Here is a 25,660-nt window from a genome sequence, read left to right as displayed (position 1 = left end):
AGGGGGAGAGATGGGGAATAGCCATATAAGAGCGAACCAAAGGGTCAAAAAGGGACACACAAATTTGTCACCACCGCCATCCGTCACGTAGAGGCAACAACTGTTTGAGGAAACACACACACACAAACACACACACATGCATTTGCTATATTGTAACACCTCCTCCTCTCCTACAATAGCTTCAAATGGCCTTCAGCAGCACAAAGGGAGCCTGAACAATCCGGTCACAATGTAATGACGCAGTAACAGACAGCGTTAGATGCATGATAACGTCTACACACAGGGGAAGGTGTGGGCTTAAAATGGAGAGAACAGATTTTTACACTGGAATCTAACAATGTGCCGACACACTGAGCGTGCATTCACCCCAGTTTAATCAAACCGGTTCATTTGAGGAGATGTGAACGCGCAATTGGACTCTGGTCCACCCAAAAACCTCGGTTTGGTTGTGGTGAATGCGGTTCGAATGCATATGTGAATGCAAGCGGACCAGAGGCTGCTTAAAAGGAGGAAGTGGAGTATTTACCCTGGGCATTCTGGGTAAATATAATCAAAACACACAGAAGAAATGATTTGCAGTCTTTTGCCAAAGATTGAAGTATCAAACGCACGACCTACCAATGAGTTAAAATGAGTAAAGCTAACAGGTAATCTGAGAAAAGCTAAGAGCTAATCTGAGTAAGACTAACTTCCCTAATTGTTTTGTAAGCTAACTTACATAATTGTTTTATGGTGTTCAAGACCCATCTAGAGACATGCATTGCAAATTAGCTAAGGGTATAAATGAATATATTAGCTAAGCTAAATTAGCTAAGGGAATAAATGTTTGTGTTTATACGTAAAACTTGTCTCCATGTAAAGAAATAATGAAAAAGAAACAATTTCTCTGAGTAAAGCTAACAGCAAATTAGAGTCAAGTTAAAATCTAATCAGATTCAAGCTAACAGCTAATCAGAGTCCTGTTAATCTGAGTTAAGCTAACAGCAGTGCAAAACGCCTGGGTGGACCCAAGATTCTGTTAGCTTGGTAGCTAATTACAAGCAAGCTAACATCATCTCTGAGTAAATCCAAAAGCTAATCAGAGTAAAGTTAAGAATTAAGAGCTAATCAGTCACACTATTAGCTAATCTGGGTCAAGCTAACAGCTAATTTGAGTCAAGCTAACTGCTTATCTTAGTCCAGCAAAGGTAAATATGGGAAAACCAGCTCTGAATTCAATATTACAGAGAAATTTACTAACCTAATATCTAGTACATAAATTTGTGATTAGATGCAGTCACTGATTTTTTAAATTGGTGCGTCTCGAAATCACAGATACTTACGGTAAAACAATCACATGCAGGAACATATTTTACCATCCAGATGAAGATGGCAAAAAAAAAACAAAAAAACAACAAACACATTCTATAGATTCAGAACAAGACTGCTACTACTACCAATATTTGCAAGATAGAAAAATGACAAATATTAACAAAATTAACACAGAACTGTTTGACTAATATTTCAAATATGTAGCAAACGCTTCCTCAGTTGTGCCACAGTGTTAAATAAAGATGTGATAGAGTGCAATATTTCAGTAAGAGAGGAAGAGGAGGAGAAAGAAGAAGAGGAGGACACGGCTTAGGAATATTCTAGTCGATTATTCTTGGCCAAGGGTCAAACGTGGCCTAAGGATGAAGCTCAGCGAGGGAGGAAGAAACTCACAGATGAGGAGAATTCACACTCATACACACATATTCATGGCCAGAGGTCAGGAGTGTCCTACATACACCGGAGTGGAAAAGTATTTCCCCATTATAGTCTTCTTTGCTGTCATACTTAATAGTTTCAGATCATCAAAAAAATAATACCAGACAAAGACAGTCTGACAAATACAAAGCAATCTTCAGATGATTTTGTTCATTGAGAATAAAAACCTACCAAGCCAAACCTTGATAGGTGATAACTGGCAGTAGCTGAATTTCCATTGACCGTAAAATAAAATAGAGAAAATCTTCTAAAAGGCAAACTATTTTGCACAATACTGCATACTAAATACTCAGAAACCTCAAGGGAAAGATGGAGATGAATGTAATTTACACACACTCAGTCATCCCTGCGCTCTTATGGATAAATATGTCACATGTAGCCCAGTTTCAACTGAATCCATACGAAGCGGTGACGCTGTTTGAGTTCAGTCCAAACAATCGGTATTACTCACGTGTGGCCTTTTCTCAAAGAGCCCTCACTGCCACGGCCTGTCCAACAAATTTTACAACCATAATTACAATAAGAGAGCGGCCGCCTCCATGGCAGCTGCTGCTTCCCCGTTAGAGGTTCCCCGCGTAATTATCATGATGAACTTGGCACACTCAGGTAATAAATACCACGAGTCACTCACACACAGCTGCTCTTACACAAGGTGGAAGGCGATACACACATTATGTGAAAATGGAGTCAGGTAGAAGAAGGAGCAGCAGTCAGGAAACCAGGAAATGGGTAATAACATGAAAACATGATTCACACGAAGACTGGGTCCATTCAAAGTGTCATAAATGAATGTTTCTTTCATGTGGAGAGCAGAAAAAAACTAATTATACTACCCAAAAAATAATTTAGACAAATAAAGTAACAAGAAACTAACTTAAACACCCCCCAAAGGAAAAGAAATGTGAATTATAATAATAATAAACAGGAAGTAGAGGTTGCAAACTAGCATGGACTACTCAGAACTTATTTGGAAAATGTGCTTCCAAAAAAAGCCAAAAGCCACCGCAAGTGAACATAAAAACTTTTTGGTGAAACTGAGGAATTTATTTAAAAAAATTTCAAACTCCGTCAACATTTTCTAATGCTGATGGAAACACGTTTAAAAATGGAAATAATTGTAATGATACTATTCTTTAATAAGGAAACAATGATGTGTAACTTAATATAATTGTTTACATTTTATTCAAAATGTTGATTTTTCTCTCTACTTAATCTTAAGACTTAGATAAATTTGGTGTGTAACAGAAGCACTTTATTTGGTTTTACATTCATCAATCGTCTCTAACGAATGAAAACAGATTAATCTGAAATTATAACACTGATTTGATTAGCAGCTCATTAAAAAACAGTTAAACCGAGAAACCATCCAATCATCGATCTGTTCATCATACCGAGGGTCGATGGAGCCTTTTACCCAATCAGACAACTTTGTTCGATGCTGGGAAACGTCTTCCCTCCAAATAAACACCAATATGATTATTGATTTTAGGAGGAAAACCCAACAAGCACAAAGTCAAAGGTCAAGCTGTTCATCTGCTTAAGGAAACTGCCATTTTCACATGAACCACGTTTTATCGTCTTTATTAAGTTTTATCCTTGGTGGCATGGTTTAACACCAAGGAGTTTCCTTCAACTGATATATTATGAGAAAAAAGTCAGAAATTTGTTTTTCAGTGGCTCTGATCCTCTTCTGTACGTAAACAATACCTTATTTGTCATTTATGTGAATGAAACATTTCTATTTAGCAAAGTCAAACGTAATTTTGGCAGATTTTAGATAGAAGACCTGGACAAACATGCTTTCTCAAATATATAGCCTGTGTTTAAACTGAAGTGGCAACAGCAGAGTTTAAACTAGGGGTGTCCAAACTTTTTGCCAAGTGGGTCAAAACTGCCAACTCCAAAGACATCGCGGGCCAAAAAAACCAACATAACATCAAGCAAATAAAGTAGCTCGAAATTTATTGCAGATCAAAAAGTTGAAAGTGATTTTTATAATGATGTTTTAGGGTCATTGTAGGTAGAAAAAAAAAGAGTAAATTTCCTCCAAAAGCTCAGAAATTTTGTGATTAATCTCAGAAATTCTCTAGAAAACGTGGAAAGTTTCTAGAAAAATGTTCAAAAGAAATTTTTGACATTTGAAATTCAGAAATTTTCGAGTTTTTTTTTTAAATCTCTGATGTTAATCTAAAAATGTGATTTTCTAAAAATGTAAATTTTCTTGTTTTTTCTAGAAATTTTCTGAGATTATTCTCTAAAGTTATGACTTTTATTGTCAATTTACTGTCTTTTTTTTCTACAACTGCCCTAATACAATTTTACATGTATTAAAATAAATACATCTAGTTTCCAGTTTCTTTGGTGCTCGATTGAATAAATTTAATATCAGTAAGAAGAACAGGATCTGGGTCTCTCTCTTTCAAAATGTTGCTACATTTAGCCAAGTCTAAGAAATAATAAAAGCTGATTTGGGTGCAGCAAAGATGACTTTCAGTAAAAGTGTCTTGGTTTCACCTTTTGTTAAAACTTAGTTAGAAAAACAAGAAGCTTTACATTTTCCTGTGTAAGAAAATTAGGCTGGTAACAATTTTTACCCTGACTATAAATTAAAAAGTCTCATCTGCATCTAAAGGCCAAATTTTTTTACATTCTTGAAGTTTGGGGGCCGCACAAAATAAGTCCAACGGCCACAAATGGCCCCTGGGCCACAGTTTGGACACCCCTGGTCTAAACTAATGTTTTTGAAGTGGTTTTATGTTTTTGAAGAATTACGCTGCAAAAACACCAAATCTTACCAGGTATTTTTGATTTCCAGTGCAAATATCGTTACACTTGAAATAAGAATAAAATAACTTTTAAGTAACTTTTCAGCACGATATAGGAGCATTTTAAGTAAATAATTCCTTAATATTGATAAAAATGTGATAGTTCCATTGGCAGATTATTTTACTTATCAAATGAGAAAAATGTTTTAAATAATCTTCCAATGGAACTAGTAGTTTTTCATCAATATTAAGGAATTATTTACCTAAAACAAGCCCCCATTACTTACTTGTTATTTTATTATTTCAAGTATACTAAATACTTTAAGATTTTTTTGTTTTTGCAGTGATACTTTAGGGTTTCAACCTTTGAAACCTGCCCAAAATGCCCAAAACTAATCGCACAGCAGGAAAACAGGTAAATATTCGGCAAAAGCTTGGATGAAACCGAAGCAAAATTGTTGTTTCCATTGTTTTGTAATAATCACAATTAGCTGCAACACATGTAAAAGTGTGTGTGAGCTGCCTTTAATAAAGCCCTGGCAGAGTCCCGGCCTTCAGAATCAGAAATGAGACGTCTCCTGACATTTTTATTTAGCGCTGTGAATCACTGTCGGTTAGAGCCAAGTTCACTGTGTGCCTCCAGATTTACCAGCATGTGTCCGTGTGCCGACACGTGCCCCAACAGAGCCATCTCTGCAGTCACAACACGGTGGTCAGTGTAACTGAACCGTGCATGTTAAGCTGGAGTTTACTCCCTTCCTGCTGATGCTGTTATGCAGAGCTGTGAGGAAGGATTGGTTGGGACGTTTTCCATGTTCAGATTAAGTTCTGAAGTCTGAAATTAAAGGGCTGTGCATGTACTCTGGTGAGGCTTTACAGTTCAGGATTAATCAAAATCCGTTTAGCCGCAAAACTCAGCCAGCGAGGAAGGACAGAAAGTGAACTCACCCGGTCTTTTTTCCATTTTTCTCCCTCGACTGCCACATAGTCGAACTTTTGATATCAATATGAGGATTTGTTTCTGGCAGAGAGACTTGTTGCTCTTCGGGCACGGCTTGCGTTTGCTGGCAATCTGCCGGTTTGCTTGGGGGTCCTTGACCTCCCTTCGCTGGCGAATGAGGGAGCTGGCGAGAGCGGCCATCTTCCCAGCGCCGAGCCTTACCCCGCTTTGCCGGCCTTTGGCGGCTTGGCGGCGCCCAGGTGTCCAGGGGTTCCTCGGGCCACCCCCACCGCCCGCTCACCCAGGGCGATGAAGCACCGCTCAGGGGAAAGCTGCAGAACAGATGAAGACGTTGGGGTGGTTCCGATTCAGGACGGTCCAAAGAAATAAGGATGAAGATGTGAATACAAGGGTGGCTACTTCAAAATCCCAGACAGATTTGATGAAAGCAGGTGAAGAAGGTGAAGAAATCGATGATTTTTTTGGTTTGAAGTCGCCGATCTTCTGCTGGGACGAGCCATTTCCAATTCCCCCGAGAGCACTCCCGGCTCTGGGCAAGTTCAGCTCAACCAAGTCCGAAAGGACACCGAACCATCCGCCACATCGTGAGCCCGAACACAGATCAGTCCAGATTTCAACCCCTTCACCTTCTGTCCTTCACCAGTGAAATTTCTCCATCCGTGACCGCGTCGGAGCAAGACGAGTCAGAAGAAGCAGTCCCGTCCGGCCCGAGTTATCAGGTCTGCAAGCTTGTCAAGGGACGCGGTCCTTGATGAATGGAGCGTGCCTTGATACCAGGCTCTCTCCAGCTCCCCTGGCATCACCCCTCCAATCACTTGCGCGCTGAGAGAAGAAGGAAAAAGAGACACACAAAGGCTTGATGAATCAACTACTGCCCAGAGACAGAGGTGACATTCAAAAACAAGCGAGAAATAATGAAGGGAAGAGGGAGGGGGTTTCAAGAAAAAGAGCAGTCAGTCTCTCGTATCCCCCCCTTCTGTCCGATCGAGCTCTCCAACTCTCAGAGCGGAGCGCGGCGCTGTGTCCTTCAGCCAGGCATGCCGCCTCACAGCAGGGGGACGGGGGATGAATGAATGTAGAGGAGGAGATGAGATGACGAGGGTGGGGGTTAGTGGAGTGATCTTGCAGGTAGATGTGCCTTACTCTCATGCGAGAGTCTCCGCCGGAGGGGGACAGTGGTCCGGTCCGGTCGGGGCGCAAGTCTGTCCATGAATGTGTGGAGAGGAGTCAGTGGTCGGGGGGCGACCTCTCCGAAAGCGCACGTGTAGATGGAGCGGTGGCACAAGGTGAAGGTGTGTGACACAGGCATGTGAATGTGTGAGTGTGTGTGTGTGACTCGGCGTCTCATTCGTCCCTGTTCACAGTGCATTACTGAGCGAGTGTGCTTCACACACACACACTCACACACACACACTCCTGCTCTCTCTCTTTAATTCATTTCCCTGAACACTCCTCTTTCTCCTTCCCATTTCTCCTCCCCCTCCGTCTTTCAGATCCCGCCTTCCACGTCGGAGATTTTAGGTCCCACCTATCGCCTGGGACGGGGTTGGGTTGGGTCGGGCTTGGCGGGGGTTGGTGGGGTACCCCTGGCTCCACCCCTCTCCCCCCTCAACACCAAGCTCTGAAGTGATGTTGGCTTAAAGAGACAAACTGAGCCAGCCTGTCAGTGCTGAGCTCTGAGCTCTGGAAAGGACGTAAAGATGCCGTGACACAGTCTGGGCCAGTCAGCAACCTTACGTCACCGCCGTCATGTACGCCAAACACTAAAACGCTCCATCAAACACTTGTACCGCCTGGCTCAACATGACAAGAAGTCGGATTTGACCGGATATGGACAAGGACCTTTGCACAAAAACTGTGGTCTACAGAGATCCCAGCTGCTTGTGCTAAAGCCAACTTTCAAAATTTCAAAGATCTGAATGCAAGTATTTGACTGTTTCTTTTTTTTATGCTTTGGTGATCACCTGATGATTCATAATTTGAAAATCATTATGTACTAAATGAGTTTTTGTCATCTTTTTGGTTCATGACACTTATGTCATAGATATTTTAATTCTAAGAGTGTTTTTACTGCTTTAAGGTGACCTATTATGCTTAATCAAACAGCTTAGGAGAAGTCTATTGGCTAAAATGAGTCTTAATAACGAGGTTGTATTCTGGTAAGTTCTGCCTATTTTGAGTTCGTTTCAGAACGAGCCATTTTAGTCACTTTAAATAAGCTGCTGTTGCTGGCCGCACCCCCCAGCTCAACTTTTACACTCACACATGAAAATGGCTGCAAACAGATGTGCAATTACACAACCTTTGAAAAGCAGAAGTGGAGCCTCCTGAACAACCAACAAGAATGCAGCAAGTGGTTTCTGGATGGTAAGTCAACAACAAAACACTTTTCTCTTCCAGCAGCCATTGTACAGAGCATAGAGTGGAAAAACCAGCTGCCCAAACATACTGGAGCTCAGATTGGGTTGCTAGGTAACGGCGCAGTGCCAGTCCAATGTGACCTAACAATTGGGAGGTTTGTGAAACGACTCATTTTCCAGACACCAAAAAACATTTACTAATTGCCCAAAAGCGGCTGAGACTCTGATAAAAGTATAAAATAAGCAAAATACGAATTTTGAATAACAGGTTACCTTTAATAACAATGCAGAGTGGCTCAGATTTAGAACTGCTGCCTTGCAGAAAGACGGTCCTGGTTTCAATCCCAGACTGGGGTCTTTCTGCATGTTCTCTGCATGCTCTGGGTACTCCTGCTTCCTTCCAACCATGAAAAGACACGAAAGATACCAAACAATATTGAATGAGTAAAGTCTTTACCCCCGTTCCTTTCCATAGCAGTGGAGTTGACAAGGCAGATTCTGTTCCTGTCTCTTAAAGTCAGGATAGTTTGCTCACTTATAGAAGAAAAGATGTCATTTTCGGAGTTAAACAAGAGTTTTAGGTTTACTGAGCAACCATAGGAGAAAATTCACTTAGTGGAGCCGCGGTGATAAACTGCCCACACAAGCTGAAAAAAAGGGTGTAAAATAATTTCCGCTCTGATGTTATACAAGGTTTGCATTAAACTGAAATGACAGCTAAGCAAGAGTGCTCACCCTTTGGAGCAGCCGGCGTTCCCCCAGGACGAAATGTAAAGCGATCGAGGGAATCTGTGATTTGTGAGAGGAAATGGCCTGCCGCTCTATTCCTCTCCGTTCCTGCTGGCCTCGTAAAGAGCAGCAGGAGAAAACCCTGCAGGATTCCCCCCTTTACACACACCAACACATACTCACCTATGGCAGGTTTCCTGAGCTGTTAAATAACATAATTATCTCTCCGCACTCCAGTGCTTCACTCTCACAGCAGTGTCCATTGTGGGAGGCATCCACAACATTCACCATGAGGATCAACGTGGTACCGACTCAGAGAGTCTGCCAAATGGAAACAAAACACTGGCAAATTCATGGTGAATAACATAACGGGGCTCCTTTGGGGTCAATTAGGGTGAAACTGTCAATTCCTGTTAGGAACCTAACAAGCAATCTGGCAGGATTTTCTCTCCCTAAGCACCAGAATAAAAAACTTGTATTAACTGTTTGTTGTGCCTTGGACAAGTTTTCTATTGCTTTAGCATAACTTTAACTAACTTTGCTTTAGCTAACATTGAAAACGTTTAGCACACTTAGCTTCCTGTAAATCAGAGGAGTCAAACTCATTTTTGTTTTGGGTCAAATCAAGATCATAAATGCTCTTAAAGGGCCGGTTTTGCCAGAACGTATTGATAAAACCTGTTCAAACTGTTAAAAATATCAATGGATTCTTAAAATTCAATAATATTATTGAACATCCAGGATTTTACAATTGTTTTGTGATTTTTGCAATAAAAATCAAAGTGTTTGTGGTACTAATTTGGAAATATTTGCGCTTATTTATGATGGTAAATGCTACTATATAATGACATCAACTAAGGCCCCCTGGTGGCGTGGAGGCTTAACTCGCATCGGCTCTGCTGTTGGAGCTACTGCCTGCGTCACAAGAGCAACTTTCTTACAATAATCATAGCCGCCATCTGTAAAACTTTACGACTGTCGTACTTGGAGCTTTAAGGATGAGTCGAGCCACACTGAACAAACACAAAGTGAAAATAAACCATTTGATTGGCAAAAGGAGAGACTTACCCAGAGTTCTTTGCATGGAAGACCTGAGTATTGTAACCGCTGCCTCCAGGGACCAAAATAAATAAGAGGTTAAAGGGACACTCCTGTTTTAGTTTTACACAAAGAAACAGAATTGAGCCCAAGTAATAGAGGCGAGAGGTGAAATGGGGATTCACCCTTAAGAACAAAGTCTCAACAAGCAAAGAGTGGAAAATACAGACGCCAGCAGACTGGAATGAAGACATCATTGTGCACAAACCAGCCGAGACACAGAAGAGGGAACGCCAGGGGAGAAAACAGCAACGCTAAGGAGACAAACACAAACTCTGGCCAAGATACAGATATACGGAGACAAAGGAACAATAAAACAAAGAGGGACAGAGAGGATTGGATTAGACCTCATAGCCAATTTGTCGGGGTGTGAGTATGAGAAGACATATTTTCTTGAAATGTGTTGCTTGTACATACGGCTGGACAATATGCCTGAAAAATGTATCGCTATATAAGAGTTTCATATCAGTCAATAGTGATTGATTTTTTTGATTTACATATCTGAAAGACTTGCTTTCCTGTTTTATCCAGTTTTCAGTCCATGCTGTTATTGTTTACGCTGCAGAAACAAAAAAATCATACCAAGTATTTTTGTCTAGTTGCTGGTGCTCATATCTTAGTTTTATCACATTTAAGGTGTACTAACTTAAAAGTTTTTTGTGTTTTTTTTTCGAACCTTTTTGGGTTTTTTTTAAATTAATTGTTTCGTTTATATTGATTTAATACGTACTAGTTCCACCTGTAGACTGTTATAAACAAAATAATATTGCTTTTAATCGTTATTAAGGAATTATTAACTTAAAAAAAGTTCTTATATCTTGTAGAAAAGTTAGTCTTGTCTTATTTCTAGTGTATTCAGGTATAGCAATAGAAACTAGGCCAATAAAACTTGGTAAGATTTTGTGTTTTTGCAGTTTATTTTTAGGCACAGTATTGAAACATTAAGCTGCTGCTGCGCCAGTTACTCTATGTGTTGTTGCTAGATAACCACAGAATGAATGAGTTGCTAGGTAACCAAAGAATGAATGAGTTGCTAGGTAACCACAGAATGAATGAGTTGCTAGGTAACCACAGAATGAATGAGTTGCTAGGTAACTAAAGAATGCCTAGCTGGCTGTGAGAGATTAAAGTCTTTGTCTTGGTGAAATTATTGAATATTCTAATAGATGTATTATCTATTAATATTGATCTCGTAAATTTTGCAATAAATATTGCTACTGATTCATTGACCAGCTCCACTTATACATTCATTTATGTAGCATCCAGTCAGTTTTGAGAAGGCCAGAACTGAAGGTTAAATTATGATTTATTACAGCCATCCATAACATTCATTAACAAACCTAAGAGCTAGACAAGAATAAATAATAATTACAATCAGAAATCACAGATTTTTCTCTAAATATTTTGAATTAATCAATTAAGCTTCAATCCCAGTTGCAAACCTTGTTCCCTTAGCGACTGGAGCATGTGTTGCAATAAGCAATAAATCAATTAATTGGGTAATAAATTAAAAGAAACTCAATAATTTCCATTTTTATGATGTATAATTTTTCATTTTTTTCTCTTCCTACTAAAAACTGGATGATAAAAGTTTTCAGTTTGGTGCTCTGGTCTCAATTGGCAATTTTTTTTATGCAAACAAATTTGTTTAACAAAACTTATGAATTCATTTTGTGTTGTTTTGTTTATTTATTTTGGATATTCTTCCAGTGTTAAGTGTTCATTAGAATTTAAAGTTTATTGCATTACTTTTCCTTTACTATAATATCACTTGAAAATCGTCTCAGAACAACATTATCGTTTATCGCAATAACTTTTCAGACAATTTATCATCCAGCAAAATTTGTTATTGTGGCAGGACTAACTGAAGCTAAATTGAGTAGCTTTTTAAAACATTTTTCTGTTAACCTTTTCAGATATAACCATGTTCCGCTACCATAGCAACGGAACACGGTTGCTATGGTACAGAAGCCTAACCAGAGATTTACCAAAATAAAAGCGTATAACCTCAGATAAACAAGGCCAGCTTTAACCATTTGGCCTTTTCAAATTGATTTTGGTCCCAGAGCAGCTCCAGTTTTTCCATTCATCCCGTTCGTGACTGTGGTTGTTGTTAAATCACGTTTTAGCATCTGGAGGAATAAAAAATGGTAGAGATACCAAACCTATTAGTCAGGATTTGTCATCTCGACATGGGGAATTGCATGAAGGGAGCTGAGGGCGCAGATGTATTATGACTTCATATTTCAACCAACATCCCTCCAAGTCTTTGGTGTCACAGACAAAAAAAATAATAAATAAAATCCAATAAAGACGGAAAGTTTACGCTGGAGCCATGTTGCTGCTCACGTTTATCATGAGTTTACGTCGGTCTGTCGGCGGACGGCGCTCCATTTTTGAGTCAAACCATGTATAACGCTAAGTCTCCAGACACAGCAGTGAATTAGACCCTGAATTACACCTCGGCGGCACAGCACTGTCTCAGATAATGTAGTAATGGACTGCTCCTGTGTGTCAGTCAGGGGCTGTTAACCGGCACAAGCCTGAGACAAATGGGCCCCAAATTGGGATTGATATGGAGGCTTTCCTGCGGGGAACTTTAAATGAACACATAATGCAGGTATCCGCCACTCTGACTTCCCTCGATGCTGCAAATAAAAGTCGGTGACAGAGAAAGAGAGCAGGCTGGAATGCAGATGTATGGTGGCCGGGTTTTACTACACCTGCTGCAGATTGGGTCGACAGATTCACATAAATCTGCTGGACGCTGCAGCGTGTCAGACCGTGCAAAAGTTATAAACCAAAGCAGTAACATGTATCCTGCTCTGTCAATTAGCCAGACTTTCTTATGGTGCTAGATTTTAACCAGCAAGTTCCAGTAGGTTCTCCAAGGTGAGTTTGACAAGAAAAAAGTCTGGATATTGCGAGAATAAAGTAAAAATATTATAAAAATAATGTAATATGAGAAAAAAGTCATGACATCACAAGAATAAAGTCATGTTATGAGAATAAATTTGTATGAGAATAAAGTTATAATATGAAAATAAAGTTGTAATATGAGAATGAAGTCGGAATATCACAAAGATAAATTCTTAATATTACAAAATAAATATAAAAATGAAGTTGTATTATGACTTATGATTTATTTGTTATTGTAGATAGACAAAAATAACAGGAGTAAATTTCTGCTAAAGCTTATTTTTTTATTAATCTCAAATTTTTATTTAGAAAAAAACTGGAAAATTCTGAGTAGGGAAATTCGAAAATCTTCGATTTTTCAAACTCAGAAATTTCCAAGTTTTCAAGGTCGTAATATCATGGCTTCATTTTCATAATATAATGACTTTATTCTTGTAATATTATTACTTCTTATGATTTGTCAGGGCTGCTGCAGACAGAAAATAAAAGCGTAGATTTCTGCTTAAAACTCAGAAATTTTGAGATTTATCTCGGAAATTTTCTTGAACGAACTTGAAAGGGGAAAACATCGTATTACAAGTTAAATAATCTGCCAACGGAACAAGAACTTTTTCATCAATATTAAGAAATGATTGACTTTTAAAAAAAGCTTCTATAACTTGCAGAAAAGTTACTTATATGTTTTTTTCTTATGTCAATTGCACTACTTGGTAACATTTTCTTTTAGTTTTGCAGTAACTAATTACTGTTTCCAAGTAACTTGACCAAGTTATACGACAAATCGAGGCTCATAAAACCACAGGATTTACAGACGATGGATTGGACGGAGTTTCTAACCTCGTTAGCTGCTGCTTATTCATCCGACTGTCAGTTTTTTCCTCTCTAATTGTGACCATGTGCGCAGAGGAAGGTTCACGTTCTCCCCACCAAGCGATTATGTGAGAGCAGCAAAGCGTCACTTCCTCCACTTTTCTGTCTGTTCTACAAGACGAGTAACAACACTGAAGCTCCCGCTAATGGTTCTGCCAGAGACGTCCCAGTCTGCAGACTGGAACCATCATGAGGCTCAGTGTGAGCGCAGAAAGTCTGAGCCTCGACCGAAAGGAAAAACTGTCGACTCTGGAAATATAACAGCACCAAAAAATGTTATTTTGTTTTATGTGATATTCATAAACATCTAAATTAGAACCAGACTTATAGAGGAAGATTTCTACTTTGACAAAGAAAACAAAACTAAATCTTCAAAGAAACAACTCGAAGAACAAAACTGACTCTTTAGCTGCTTTTCCATTGATCATATAATTACGCAATTTTATATTTTGAAAAAAACTCACACTTTGTATTTAAAGTTGTAGTGTTTGCTCAAGGTGGTTTTTCAGCTGTACCAAAATTGGTTTAATTTAAGAAACTGCAACAGAAACACTCTTTCCACATCACACAAGTCATGTAATCAACAACTGGATGTTGCTACTGGCAGAAATGACGAAGAAGACGACAGGAAGTGGTAGGAGTGTCACGGCGTAGCATGTTTTTAATGTGATTTTAATTGCGTTTATTATTTAACGGAAACACAGAAATTGTGAAATTTTGCTTTTTCTACTTCAGTGAAATATCAACAAAGTTTTGCCCACATTTGTAATTTGTGAAACGGTATAGTTTAAACGAGAGATACAGTCGGATGTTGTCAGCAAGCATCATAAAAATACAGAATAATGTAAAATTAAAATTACAGTGGGCCTAGAACAGAGCCTTGTGGTACTCAAGAGGTACCGTTGGAGGAGAACCTGAAGTTTGAAGCTTAAGTGAGTGGTTTCAGTGATAAATGAAGAACAAGACGAGTCGCCAGTATCTGGAGTGTTGATTTGATTCTTTCATGCATGTTTTATAAATCCTTTCATCTCCCGTGGAAACCATTCTCCCCCACTCAGCTCCTTCAGACTAGCCAGTAGCAATTAGCAAACACCTGGTGGACTCCGGACAAACCAGATCTTCTTATTGCGCCACACATATAAAAACACTCCAACTGGAAATTGTGTTTTTTTTTTTTACTTTAGCAGAATATTGACAAAGTTTTTGTTTCCGATTCATCCCAGCAGCGATACGACCAACGATTTACGTCCGGAGGATCAGACCTGTGGCTCCCTGCAGTGGCGCCTCCATCTGTGAAGCAGCCGATCTTTTCTAAACCGTCCGGCGTCGTAAACATTGTCTCTTTGTGTGTCCTGGATATTCATGAGTGAGCAGAATCACAGACAAGAAGTCTGAAGACATGAGCGGCGGTTAAAAACGGGAAGAGAGGACCTGACAGGACAGAGGCCAGGAGGCACTGACATTATGTCCTGAGACAGAACTCTGCAGAGCACGACTTGAGAGGAGATGAAAGGAGCAGAGGACAAAAACAGGAAGATGAGGGAAGGGAAGCTGACAAGGGACACCAAAAAAAAGGAAAAGATCCATCTGAGCCGACAGAAAGCAGGGGAGGAAGAAACGCAAGCAGCTTTGAATTCTCAAGGAGCTGAAGACATGGAGGGGGACGGACCCGACCCGACCCGCTGTCTGGTGGAGATACCAAGCAATCCCTCTGCAGTTCAGAGACCCAAACCAGCTCGGTTCGCTGGAAAGAGGAAGTAGGACACAAACTGCACTGTTTGACGGCTCATTCAAACCTTTTTAAAGGGCCGGCATCATGAAAAACCAACGTCGTGTTGTAATGTCAGCTCAAAAACATATCCTTCGTCTCCACGGCANTTACAGTGGGCCTAGAACAGAGCCTTGTGGTACTCAAGAGGTACCGTTGGAGGAGAACCTGAAGTTTGAAGCTTAAGTGAGTGGTTTCAGTGATAAATGAAGAACAAGACGAGTCGCCAGTATCTGGAGTGTTGATTTGATTCTTTCATGCATGTTTTATAAATCCTTTCATCTCCCGTGGAAACCATTCTCCCCCACTCAGCTCCTTCAGACTAGCCAGTAGCAATTAGCAAACACCTGGTGGACTCCGGACAAACCAGATCTTCTTATTGCGCCACACATATAAAAACACTCCAACTGGAAATTGTGTTGTTTTTTTTTTTTACTTTAGCAGAATATTGACAAAGTTTTTGTTTCCAATTCATCCAAGCAGCGATACGACCAACGATTTACATCCGGAGGATCAGACCTGTGGCTCCCTGCAGCGGCGCCTCCATCTGTGAAGCAGCTGATCTTTTCTAAACCGTCCGGCGTCGTAAACATTGTCTCTTTGTGTGTCCTGGATATTCATGAGTGAGCAGAATCACAGACAAGAAGTCTGAAGACATGAGCGGCGGTTAAAAACGGGGAGAGAGGACCTGACAGGACAGAGGCCAGGAGGCACTGACATTATGTCCTGAGACAGAACTCTGCAGAGCACGACTTGAGAGGAGATGAAAGGAGGAGAGGACAAAAACAGAAAGATGAGGGAAGGGAAGCTGACAAGGGACACCAAAAAAAAGGAAAAGATCCATCTGAGCCGACAGAAAGCAGGGGAGGAAGAAACGCAAGCAGCTTTGAATTCTCAAGGAGCCGAAGACATGGAGGGGGACGGACCCGACCCGACCCGCTGTCTGGTGGAGATACCAAGCAATCCCTCTGCAGTTCAGAGACCCAAACCAGCTCGGTTCGCTGGAAAGAGGAAGTAGGACACAAACTGCACTGTTTGACGGCTCATTCAAACCTTTTTAAAGGGCCAGCATCATGAAAAACCAAAGTCGTGCTGTAATGTCAGCTCAAAAACATATCCTTCGTCTCCACGGCAGCCATTCAGCTGGTTGGTCTTAGCTCCGCCTTCGAGACTTAGCTCCTCCCCCACTCAGCTCCTTCAGACTAGCCAGCAGCAATTAGCAAACACCCCGAACATCTGCTGAGCTCGTTAAAGGAGCTACTTCTCAATGCAACGCTGGTAAAAACGATAAAGGATTAACAGAGGAGTGATGTTATTATTTTAAAGAGACAGAGGCACAATTTCAAGGCGTTAAATCAAGTAAAATGTATTTTAAGTCAGTATTTTTATAGTTACTTGATTAAAGTGGCAAAATGTGCCAGGAAAACACATGATACTGCCCCTTTAATTTTACCACATGGAGGTGGAAGGGTGATGATTTGGGCTTTATTTGCCACAACCAGACCTTTTACCAAGTATTTATGGTTTAGTTTTCAGTGTAAATATCTTTGTGCACTTGAAATAAGGCAAAGCTCACTTAAAAATAACTTTTTAGCAAGACAAAGCAACTTGTTTTAAGTCAGAAATTCATTAATATTCACATAAAAAGTACAATTTCCACAGGCAGATTATTTCACTTTTAACATCGTAAAAATGTCAAATAATCTGCAAGTGGAGCTAGAACTGATTATATCAATATAAAGGAATTATTACTGCTGAAAAGTTATTTAGTCTTATTTCAAGCTTGTTGAGATATTTACTCTAAACTAGACCAAAAATACTTGGTAAATTTTTGTGTTTTTGCAGCAGCTGTTACTTTAAAACCATCACTGCTCCCAACAGATTCAATAAGTTTTTAAATCTCTGCTCTGAATTTAATTTTTTTTTAAATGTCTTGCGATTAGTCAAGATCTTATCCACAAAAATACATGAACATGTAGCACTTTTTTACAGTTACTCTACTTAGTTGCAGGTCTTTTATTTCTATATTTATCCATTTTCTTGTCACTTTGCTGTTTCTATTCTATTAATTCGACATTAATTTGGTGGCTTACATTTAAAAACGGCCAATTTTTAAAAGTTTATTGAATTATCGCTGAGGCAGGTCTTGACTGCAGCTCCACTGTGAAAACTTTAATTAACTGTTGCAACATTTCCATATGTGCGCTCTGAAAAAGACGGGAGCACGTTCTGTAACCGCCTCTGTGAGATTTCCCAGGTGTGCTCACCTTAATCTCTTTCTGATGTTCCCTTTTTAATACTTTGCTGAGCTCAGAATGTTAATTAGAGCTTAAAGCTTTTAATGACAATTTCCTAAAAGACGTCCTTCGTATTCCTGGGCTGCTGAACTTACAACATGTAACGAGTAAAATCGTTTTATTCAGCTTGACGGGATAAAACGATTCTGGTTTTATCCCATCAAAACCAGAACAATCTCAGTGAAAAAGTAAGCGCATCCTATTCTATGCTGTTGAGGAGAGGCGTACAAACTTTATGCAAAAAAAGGGTTAAAAAGCTAAAGTTGAAAAAGCTAAGCGGCCATATTGTTTTTCCAACTTAAAATGCAAAAAAATGTTGTGATTTTTGTTATTTTTATCTGCTCAGGAAAAAAAAATTATAAAACAAAAAAACATGGCGGACAGTTTCATAAGTTTTTAAAAAATATATTTTTTAAATTTATGTGGCCTGGGTTTTTTTTAACTAGTAACTAAAAATAAGAACTTTAAAAAAGAAAAAATATATGTTATTATTCTATTAACCAAATTAAATAGAATTGATTTGCTCCCATTTATTTTTAAATAAAAATATATTTCTTTATTTTTATAAAGAAATTCCTAAACAGTTATAGATTTTTTGTAATTTTTTTTATTTAAAGAAATGTACAAAAATAAAGACATTTTTCTTTTTAAAAGAAGAAATACTTTTTTTTCCTTCTAAAAATACTTTTAAAAGAAAAGTAGTTTTTTTTGTTTTACTTTTTAGTGTGAGTAAATTTTTTGGTTAAAGAAAAATTAAGATTAAATTAAATTTTTCACTGAAATGTATTTGAAAAAGAAAAAAACAACAGTTTTTGACAGAAAATCTTTGACGTCTGAAGCACTTTTCAGATGTTTTTATGTTCATTTCTGAGCTGGTTTCACCAGACAAAGCAGCTGAGTTTGTGGGAAATGTCAAAGCGATGCTCTTGGAAATGGAGATGACAAGCAGAAGTGGAGGCTTAGACACACTTTAGCCGCTGCAGACTGGAGCGTTTGGACGCCGCCAAAGGACAGCCTCAATAGAGCGGTGTTTTGTGCGCTGATGCCGGCTGGCAGAGCGGCGAGCCAAGCGGGCTGGCGCCGGCCTGGCCGTGGAGCTGTTGTGTGATATCACAGCAAAACAGACTGAGATTAGTCTGCCATGATCCACACAAGAGAAAAGAGGGACGGGAGCTTTCAAAGCTGATTTTTTTTTATTCTGCAGCTGAAAATGGGTTGGGAGGGAAGATTTTTATTCCTTTTTTTGTTACACACAAATAAACTTTGGTTTCGTCCCACTTGAACATAAAGTTCCCCTGTGTGCCGATTGTCTGATCATTTTTGATATTTTATTTATTTGTAGATGTAAATCATTATTTTCCAGCCTGCTCAGCACATATTTAGAACCTTTAATGGTCTCAAAGCGCTGTGTTAAAATGTCTCCCCACTTATGCATGCTAATGAGTTCGTTCCATACTGTGTGAGGATCCATATGTGGGGATTTAATAAATAGGATTAGCCTTTATGAATGAGGATGCTGCACCTCTGTAAACCCTGAGCGGCGGCCGAACATTAAAACGGTCACATGAGGCGAATAAAGCTACAGTCTTAAATCATACAGTGGTTTTTACAGTGTGCGCAGCATCCCGACAGGAAGCCGATTGTTTATTAGAGCAGGTCTCCTCTGTTTGTGCAGTCAGCAAATCTCATTCTGTCATTGTTCAACCTTTACCACAACATCTAAACAACGCAATAAATGAACCTAATTAGCTCCAGTACAAGGGGAACCCTGGTATTCACAGCTGCTTTTAAATGGCTAAAATTCAAAAATACTTGTGATTTCCTCTAAAAAGGCTCATAAATGTATTTTCTTAATAGTTCAAACAACAAATATACCTTCATTTTTTCCAGTTATTAAAGCTAGAAACTACTGAAATCTGTGTGTGCTGCTGGATTCAGACCTGGACCCACAGAGCCACATAAAGACGGTTACAAAGTCAGCCTTCTAAACCTATGAGAGGAGAAATAAATCATGATTAAAAATATTAATAATAAATTCATAATATGAAAAAAATGTAAATAAAATAATGAAATAAATGTTCAGAAAATACTGAAAAATGAGAATAAACTTTTGAATAAAAGGAAAGTATTTATTAAATTTGGGAATTAAATAAAAAAATATATAATGGTGACAATGTTAAATTAACACTACATAAAATATCCTTTTATGACACACTGTATAATGAAAAAAAGCTCTTTTTAAAGTTATTTGTGGATGCCATATCTAGTACATTAATTACTTTTTCAAGTAATTTATTTATAGATTGGCAGTTTTGGCAGGATTTGTCCTCCATATATCATCCTAAAACCTGGACACTAAACAAAAACAGAGACTTAAACACATTCACAGACATGAAAATATTTCACAAAATGGGTTTTATGATTGGATCCATGTAAAATATGTTTCTGTTTGTACCAACTACGTTTTTAATGTAAATAAATCCAAAGATTTTTTACTCAGAAACTGAGGCAGCAGCAAAATAAGTTGCCATAGTAAGTAAATAAGTCATAAAATTGTCAGGATCTGGTCTCTGTGTTAGGATTGGAACAAGAAAAAGAGTTGGGAAGAACGATCTTAATTATTTTCCCTAACGACTCCTTTGGATCAGTTCTTAATTAACAGGTTTTATTGTTTCAATAAAACCTGTTATTGATGTAGCAGATGTAGCAAAACCTTAGGAAAAATTAGCATCTGCTCTGTTTATGTCACAGAAATCAAAGTCCAATTTAGTCCTTAAAACTAAGGTTAAAACATTAACCTTGAGTTTATTTTAGGTTCATTCAGATTAAAGGATGAATTTATCATAATATTTCTGTTGTTTTACAGTTTGAGCAGAAATAAAATCAGCTGCATTGATTGAACAGCAACTTTTATTCTCATAATTTTTTTATGAGCCCAGATTTGTTTTTTATTGGTCTAGACTTGCTGCCCATTTGGACTTCATTGCTATTTTTGTGTGCAAATGCTAGAAAATAAAATATAAATTAGCATAAGCATATTTGCTGTTATCACCAGATGATGGCTTCAGCTTCTGGGATGAGCTAAAGTCATGTGTGCAGCTCTTACTACGCAGATGCTGAGCTGGGAGCCACGACTCCTGCAGTCTACACGGCAGCATCTGTGTTTGGTTTGCTCTGGACAACTTCGCGCCTGGAGAAAAGCTCAGCCTCCTGGGATGTGTGGCATTTAAGGAACATGGGAACTTTGCCTTTGTTTTTGTCCAGTTGGCTGACCAGGCTCACCTAAACTTCGCATTCTCCTCCAACTGCGGGACTTTTAGGTGTGGATTTCCACAAGGCTCAGTTCTGGGCCCACTATAGTTTCCATTTCACATTATTCTGCCCTCTTATCATGTTTCCTATCACAACTATGCTGATGACATCCGACTGTATCTGTACAGGTTGTCCAATGGTTCTCTTGAATTTTTAGTTGTTTCCATTACAAATATACGCAAAACTTAGTCAATTTTCCACTAATGTCAAAAATATAATAATACAGTTTTGCAACTTGAGGTGTTTCCATTTAAATAAGAAACACAATTAAAATTACATGTGAATAAGTTTGTTCATTTAATAAGTTATTTAAAAACTTTCAATGTCTAGAGGGAATACAGACCTTTTCTGACCTTTTCTGTTTCAGTGGCGAAACTTTAAACTGCAGCTGCGTCAGTGGGCCGTTGCTAGGTAACCACAGAATGAATGGTTGCTAGGTAACCACAGAATGAATGGTTGCTAGGTAACCACAGCCAGAAAGAGTCAGTTGATTCCACCAACCTAGCTTAACTTAGGCCTTGTTACTGATTTATTTTCAAGCTCTACTAAAGGATGAAAAAATACCCAGATTGTTCTGATAGCTCAGGAAAAAAAAGACTTTTATGAGAATTCAAAGACAAATTGATGAGTTTTTACTGAGATTATCATTTGTGGAAACAGCAGTACCTTGATGAAAGCGGTGGCCGCGGTTGTCCTACAGCATCTGGGTGTGAGAAAAGAGGCTTGTGGTGATCGATGCTCCTTCAGAGGCCTGGGGGCTTCTGGGACTGCAGCGGTGACCTCTGCAGAGGTCGCGGATGAGCAGCTCTGCCTTAAATGACTGAAGATCACTCGCCACGCCTCCTCTGACTTTCACAGTGGAGCTGAACTGTACCTGCCTGGTTGAGGTGGCAGGACAAGACGAGCATCAAAGGGATATTCCCTCTCCGTCATGTAAAGGATAAAAAGGGAAAACCCAAAAACTGACCAATCAGAGCAGAGTATCTAACCCTGTGACGCTGATCTGTAACCTCTAAATGAACAAACAGCGTTAAAGATAAGATGGCGTATTGTAGCCATTGTAGCCGGAAAACAGGAGGAGTAAATGTCTGCCAAAGCAAACTCAGATTTTTATGGATTAATCTCACATTTTCTAGAGAAAGGTGAAAATTTATGAGTTTGGAAGGTCAAACATTTGCTAGAAAGAGTTCAGAGTTTGACCCTTTTGACTTTTGGAAGTCTGAAATTTCCATGTCCTTTTGGAAATTTTTAACAATTTCGTAGCTCTGTGTCCTACCTCTGTCCCTTCCTTCTGTCCTCATTGTGTCCCAACTTCATCTGTTCTGAATCTTTCCTTCAGTTCTTTTGTCCTACTTCATTTCCTTCCTTCCTTTTGTTCTCTCCTTCACTGTGTCCTAGCTTCATCTGATCCTTGTCTCCTTTGTTCATTCCTCCATTTGCATCCTTCCTTCCTTCCCTCTGTTCTCACCCTTAGTGTCCTAATTCTCTTCCTTCCCTCATCCCTCCCTTTGTATCCTTACTCCCTCCTTGTGTCTTTCTTTCTTTGTGTCCTACCTGTTACTTCTTTCATTTCTTTCTTCCTCTTTGTGTCCTTCCTTCCTTCCCTCTGTTCTCACCTATTGTGTCCTAATTCTCTCCGTTTATTGTCTTTCCTTCCTTATTCCCTCCCTTCATTTTGTCCTTCTTTCATTCCTTTCCTCTGTTCTCTCCCTTCCTTGTGTCCTCCTTTCCTTGATTTTCCTTTATTGCTTCCTTCCTTGCATCCTAATTCTCTCCCTTCCTTCCTTTATTCCTTCCTTTGTTACCTCTGTTCTCACCCTTGTAGCTCTCTCCCTTCTCCCTTCCCTCCTCCCTCTCTTTGTATCTGATTGTATTTTTCCTCCTCCAGCAGCTGTTTCCTCATCACATCCACTCATCTCTCCCTCTGACATCATCATCCCTCCATCCTCCTCCCTCTCTCATTGACAGAAACTCTCTGATGTTTCTCCTCCTCCTCCCTGCAGGTGTTCCCTCCCCGTCCCGTTTCATTCACAGCGCAGTGCCGAGGATGACTCATCCTACGGTGAGGAAGACGTGAGCCGCTCTCAGTCCTTCCTCTGCTCCGTCTTCCAGGCAGCGATCCGTGGCTCGGTTCCGTCGGGCCCGGCGCTGACGGACAGCAGGGCTGAGCGGCTGCGACAAAAAGCAGCGCATGTTCCGTCTGCGGCCGACAGCAGGAAAACAAAAACACTGACGGGGGAATCTGGCAGCATCCAGAGATCCACCACAGCCTTTTACTCCTCTGTATGGACGGGACGTTTAGGTGGGACTGGAGGAGGAAACATTTCCATAAAATGTCAGAAATTTTGAGATTCATCTCAGAAATTTTCAAGAAAAACCAAGAAAATTCTTTAAGCTCGAAAAGTCATAAATTTCCAAAGAAAATTAGCATTTTGGGATCAATTTCACATATTTTCAAGAAAAAACGTCTGAGCTCCAAAAGTTTTTTGATTTTTTTTAGCTCAGGAAATTTCCAAGTGTTTTCCCTGAAAATATGTGAAATTAATCTAAAAAATTCTCAGTTTTCTCTTGCATATTTATCACTTTCTTGAAATTAGAATTTTCAAGAAAAAAGCAAGAAACTTAAAAAAGTTCTTATTTTCACGTTAAATATTTTCAAGAAAAACTTTTCTAAAGTTTTCCAACCTTGAAACAGTCTAAATTTCTATAAAAACTATGCAATTTTGAGGATAATTTCACATATTTTCAAAAAACCAAAAACAAAGATATTTTCTGAAGTTGAAAAGCTGTAAATTTATGTGAAAAAAATAAACAATTTTTAGATTAATTTCACGTATTTCAAAGAAAAAACTTGGAAATTATCTGAACTCCAAAAGTTGGAAATTTGCAACAACAAAAAAAGAAAAAAAAAACTTCAGAAATTTTTAGATTGATTTCAGAAATTTAAGTCAAAATTTTTAAACTTTTCAAACCCAGAAAATTGTAAAAAGTCAACTTATATTTTGTAAAAAGTCAACTTATATTTTAAATACGCTCTCGAGATGTGTTTGTTTTCTACACATGGCATAAGATTGATGTTTTTTTTTTTGCTAACAGTTAAAACACATTTAGGAAACGCATCTCCCCTGGAATATTGCTGCCATCACCATGTCCTAAGTGTTAGTTTTCTGTAACACTCAGTATTTTGAATTTGGTGTGAAACCAAAAAGACAGTTGATAAACCTCTGGAACCCTCTAAAATCGCAATATTAATAGTGATAATATTTATTTAGGGGGAACAAAGTGTAGGGAAATGGATACAAAAGCAACACTTTGCAACTTTTGAGAAAATTTCTGCCCTACTTTGCAGATTTCTGCGATCAGCTCATCTCTCCTCCCTCCCATCTTGTTGCTCCAACACAGGTGGGGAAAAAAGCTGCTCATAAAAATGGATTACCTGCCTTTTTAAATCTTATCTGAAATGCATTTCCTCGAGCCCAGATATCGGCTCTGCAGGAGAGACTCATAATGAACAGACGGAGCCTGTATACCGATTAAATACAGAATATATCTGCACAGACATAAATGGTACATGTGAAGACGGGAAAAACGAGGAAATTCTTCTACAATATTTTCCTTCTCAATTTTATTTTATTACCTGTCAAATAAATTCAGATAAAACAGATTATTCGATCCTTCCGTAAAAGCGGAACAAAATAAAAAAGATCAATAATGACGACTGTACTAAAAGCTAGTTGCTGTTTTGTTTTTTTTTATCTTGCAGAGTGATTGATTGTGTTTGTGTGTGAAATACCGAGGCGCAAAGCTCCTCGAGTCGCCATTGGTTGCTGTTTGCACACCAGCCAATCCAGAAGAGGCATTTATTTTCCTTGGCGCTGATTGGCTGAACCTCGTCCTCCAAAACGCGGAAATAAAGAAGACTGTAGCCGTTAGCTTCTGCGGTTACGGTTTCTACAAACACACTACGGTATATTTCGTGTTTGAACGATTAAAATCGTTTTTGAGGAAGTCTCTATTTCTCTTTTGTGGATTTCAGATGTTCGTGGACGGCTGTAGCCCCGAACACCATTAATACTAACGGTCCACTGTAGCTGTTTCCGGTATGTTTTCATCGCTCTCTCTTATTTTTTTATATTATTTTAGTTTGTTCACGGCCCAGTTTTAGTTAAGCTTCCGCATTTCAGGCTGTACTTTATATTTTTACCATGCTGTCAAGTAAAACGTCTGTTTTTAATTTAAAAAAAAATATATTCCGGAGGAAGTTAGTTATGCAGAACGACAGAGCGGCAGGGAGGAGGAGAGGAATAAATGGGGAGGGAAGGGGGAGATTTTTGAAATAATTTCACAGCGCAAACAAACAGCGATTATCAGCTGTTCCATTAAACTAAGTGCAGGAATAAATTCGTGTTCTCTGCTGGAGGATCGCTCATTTTCCCGCTCTCCCACAGCCGGAGCGCCGCCTCGCAGAGAGGGAGGAAGGAGGATAATCACGGAGTGAAGTGGATGTCGGCAGGTTAGCGTGGAGGAAGAGAAGACGACTTGAAAAGTCTGTGGTGGGAAAAATGCATAAACAAAGGAGGCGTCCGCCATCTTTAATGAGGCGTTAAAAGTATGGGTGGAAAACGATGAAATGGAAACATTTTAATTAGACAACATCTGGAGTTTTAAGAGACACTCGAGTGTACGAGCAATACCCCATCCAGATGGATTCTCATAAGGAATATTAATTTATTAATTTTCTTTACCTGCATGAGCCTCACATCCCAGAAAAATGGAGACAGAAAATGGAGGTTTTGTTCCTGCCAGTGGTTGGGAAAGTATTTAGATGTGTA

The 25,660-nt window shown here is 39.1% G+C and overlaps 1 protein-coding gene and 1 long non-coding RNA gene across 2 annotated transcripts in view; one reads left to right on the top strand and one right to left on the bottom strand.

Annotated features, from left to right (window-relative positions):
* The window catches only part of fgf11a (fibroblast growth factor 11a), a 62,981-nt gene extending 56,143 nt beyond the window's left edge, over positions 1-6,838 (bottom strand). The window contains exons 1-2 of the mRNA XM_007578792.2: positions 6,619-6,838; positions 5,463-6,297 (exon numbers count right to left, since the gene is read on the bottom strand). Of these exons, the coding sequence (XP_007578854.1) occupies positions 5,463-5,655 (193 nt within the window). The 5' untranslated portion in view covers positions 5,656-6,297; positions 6,619-6,838. The remainder of the gene's footprint in view (positions 1-5,462; positions 6,298-6,618) is intronic.
* Positions 6,839-24,751: 17,913 nt separating this feature from the next.
* On the top strand, positions 24,752-25,635 carry LOC103156662 (uncharacterized). Its single transcript, XR_478168.2, has 3 exons — positions 24,752-24,795; positions 24,865-24,928; positions 25,277-25,635. It is a non-coding gene; the product is annotated as an uncharacterized LOC103156662 (long non-coding RNA).
* The last annotated feature ends 25 nt before the right edge of the window (positions 25,636-25,660 follow it).

Source organism: Poecilia formosa, unplaced genomic scaffold (assembly GCF_000485575.1).
Source record: "Poecilia formosa unplaced genomic scaffold, Poecilia_formosa-5.1.2 Scaffold492, whole genome shotgun sequence".
NCBI classification, from domain to species: Eukaryota; Metazoa; Chordata; class Actinopteri; order Cyprinodontiformes; family Poeciliidae; genus Poecilia; species Poecilia formosa.
This window is presented reverse-complemented; position numbering and strand designations above follow the sequence as displayed.